The sequence below is a fragment of the Aplysia californica genome, unplaced genomic scaffold, assembly GCF_000002075.1.
Source record: "Aplysia californica isolate F4 #8 unplaced genomic scaffold, AplCal3.0 scaffold00810, whole genome shotgun sequence".
NCBI lineage: Eukaryota > Metazoa > Mollusca > Gastropoda > Aplysiida > Aplysiidae > Aplysia > Aplysia californica.
In genome coordinates this window covers 129433-132082 of record NW_004798080.1, presented here as the reverse complement: position 1 = coordinate 132082, position 2650 = coordinate 129433, and the positions used below count along the sequence as shown (strand labels likewise).

General features: G+C 40.5%; 1 protein-coding gene across 1 annotated transcript in view; it reads right to left on the bottom strand.

Annotated features, from left to right (window-relative positions):
- Positions 1 to 2434, bottom strand: part of LOC101862307 (proto-oncogene tyrosine-protein kinase ROS) — a gene marked incomplete at its 5' end in the record, with an annotated part of 60952 nt that extends 58518 nt beyond the window's left edge. The window contains 1 exon segment of the mRNA XM_035972711.1: positions 2393 to 2434. Within this exon segment, the coding sequence (XP_035828604.1) occupies positions 2393 to 2434 (42 nt within the window).
- Between the last annotated feature and the right edge of the window lie 216 nt (positions 2435 to 2650).

Genomic DNA, 2650 nt, shown 5'->3' with positions numbered 1-2650 from the left:
TCTCTCTCTCTCTCTCTCTCTCTCTCTCTCTCTCTCTCTCTCTCTCTCTCTTTGTCTCATTCAAATACGGAGCTTTCAAGCACATCAGAACAAACGCGGAAACAGTCGTATAAAACCCCAAAAAACCCACAATTCTATTTCAGACAGGAAAAGCGAACAAACCACAGGTCTTGAAATAACCCTGTTACTCGAGCACGACGACTTTCTACTGCAGACGAGGAAATTCAAGAACAGATCGTCAGTGGGAGTGGGCAGCAGAGACCCGACGACCCAATTATCACAGAACCCAACGCGGACGTCTGCTGTCCTCTCCTATTAGTGACGTCATCAAGCAGAAGCCATCTTGAATGTCAAAGGATTCCAAGTAGTTCCGGGCAGGCCCGCCACGAGGTTCCTAGATTCGTTCATTGTGGATGGTGCGCAACAAAACTTGCCGGTTGACAAAAGTCATGCCTCGACTTCATTCGACACGGAAATTATCCAAGGACTCATGACCTTTGAACTGTAAGTTCCGATCTCATGTTCATATTTGTAGTAAATGAGTCTCTACAGTCCCAGGCTGCTGTTTGCCTCAGATACTCAAACATTCATAGCTCAACGAAAAAAGGCGCCATTATTCCCCTGCAGAACCATTAGACTTCGACAAAATCGCTTCGCAAAGAAATCGTAACGACAGACACCAAGCTCAACCCTACACTTTCGACACTCACAAACAGACTGCTGATTTGCGTTTTCAGGAAACGAAGGATGCAAGACAAGAAGAATCCTTTTTCTAAGCTGCCCGGGGCAGAAAGGTGGTGGGGTGGGGACGAGGGTGGAGAGTCGCTGAAAAGGAAGAGTGATGTGGCGCGTAGGGAGAAAGAAACGCATTAAAATTTACATAGCACTCCTGGAACAAGAAACGTTCAAGCGAACGATGTAGGAAAATGAGATTGATTTGAGCCAGATTGGTCGAAGAAATAAACCAAACCGGATAATATAGTAGGACTGCGGAACGCCGCAGCACTATGCTGGACGAATGGGTGAGCTTTTAAGTGGAGATTTTGCTGCTGGCGAGTCAGTGCAGTCAGGGCCATATTCCGCCAAGAACTGGACAAATTAATGCTTTTTACTGAAAAGATGCAGAAGAAAGGGATTGCCTGGAGTGTATTTTTTTTCTTCTAAACAGAAAAGAGATTTTGTGAGCCACCGACAGCAACGTTCCTCGTTTACTTGTCCATATAAACCATTCACTTAAGCTCTTTGGCCAAATACTTATGCCTTTACCTCGTAGAAAATTACTGTCCATTTGGTTTAATTGTCTGTTTGTTTGTTTGTTTGTTGCTTTCTTTCTTTCTTTCTCTGGTTGGTTGTTTGGTTGTGTGTTTGTTTTGGTTGGTTGGTTGATTGGCTGTTTGGTTGTTTGGTTGGTTTGGGATTTTTTTTATCCTCTGTTCGTGACTTGAGAGGTTTCTTAATGTATATTATTTGGTTTTTAGTTTCTTTATTTTATCAACCAATTAGGATTACCCCTTCATTCACATGCTGAGCCACACGAAGAAACAAATGTGATTTGACTCAACGGAGGACTTATTTTAATACATAGAAGTAGCGATTGATTTCGAAAAAAAAACCCAGAAGGAAATGTTAAGCACAAACAACTAATAGATGAATATAATAGAAAGTTATAATAATGAAGCTCACTTCTACAGCCCTTACCCTCTGGATTAAAAAGAAATATGAACGAGTAAATAATAGGTCAGATAGGCAGGTGCGTGAGTAAATAGCATTTGTAAAAACCTCTTTTACAAACATAAAAAGAACGATAAAGTATAACATATTGAGACATCTTTGCAGAATTTGGATGGCGCAATTGCATTCTAAATACAGTTTAAATTTCACTATAAAACTCACCATGACCGAATTTGCCATTATCATAAGCTTCTCTTCTTTGCCATCTTACTCATCATCCTTTTTCTTCTAAAAGTCCTCCTCCTCCCCTCCCTTCCCCCTCCTCTTCCTCCTCCTCTTCATTCCTCCTCTTCCTTCCTCTTCTTCCATCCTCCTCCTCCTCCTCCTTCTTTTTCATTAAAAAAAAAACTTCATCGACGTCATCATCGTCTCATTCATGTCTGATTCCGCCATTTCAACACAACTAGTCTAAAGTATTCAAAACCACCACCACCACCATCATCATCATCATCATCATTTTTTGGTAAGCAGGGTAGGAGAAAGAGTCTTGTTTTAATTTTAGACAAAAATAAAATAACAATATAAAATGTTTAAATTTGTTTAATAGATCATCATCATCATCATCATCATCATCATCATCATCATCATCATCATCATCATCATCATCATCATCATCATCATCATCATCATCATCCCACCACCATCGTTGTTCCTATCTTACCTCGTCTTGACTAGGGCTCCGATGACCAGTCACGTTTACGTCCTGAAAAGAAAACGAGGCATATAAACCAATTATGTACGTCAGTGGAGTTCAGACGTGGGTGAGTGACTCATTCATTATTCACAAGTTGACCAAACACCAAAACATACTCACACATTCATTTGAATGTAATCGATACCACAGTTAATTACAATAAAGTGGAAGTTCACTGGAAAATTTAGATATTATTCATTACTGCAAAAGTCCTCTTCCCCTCCC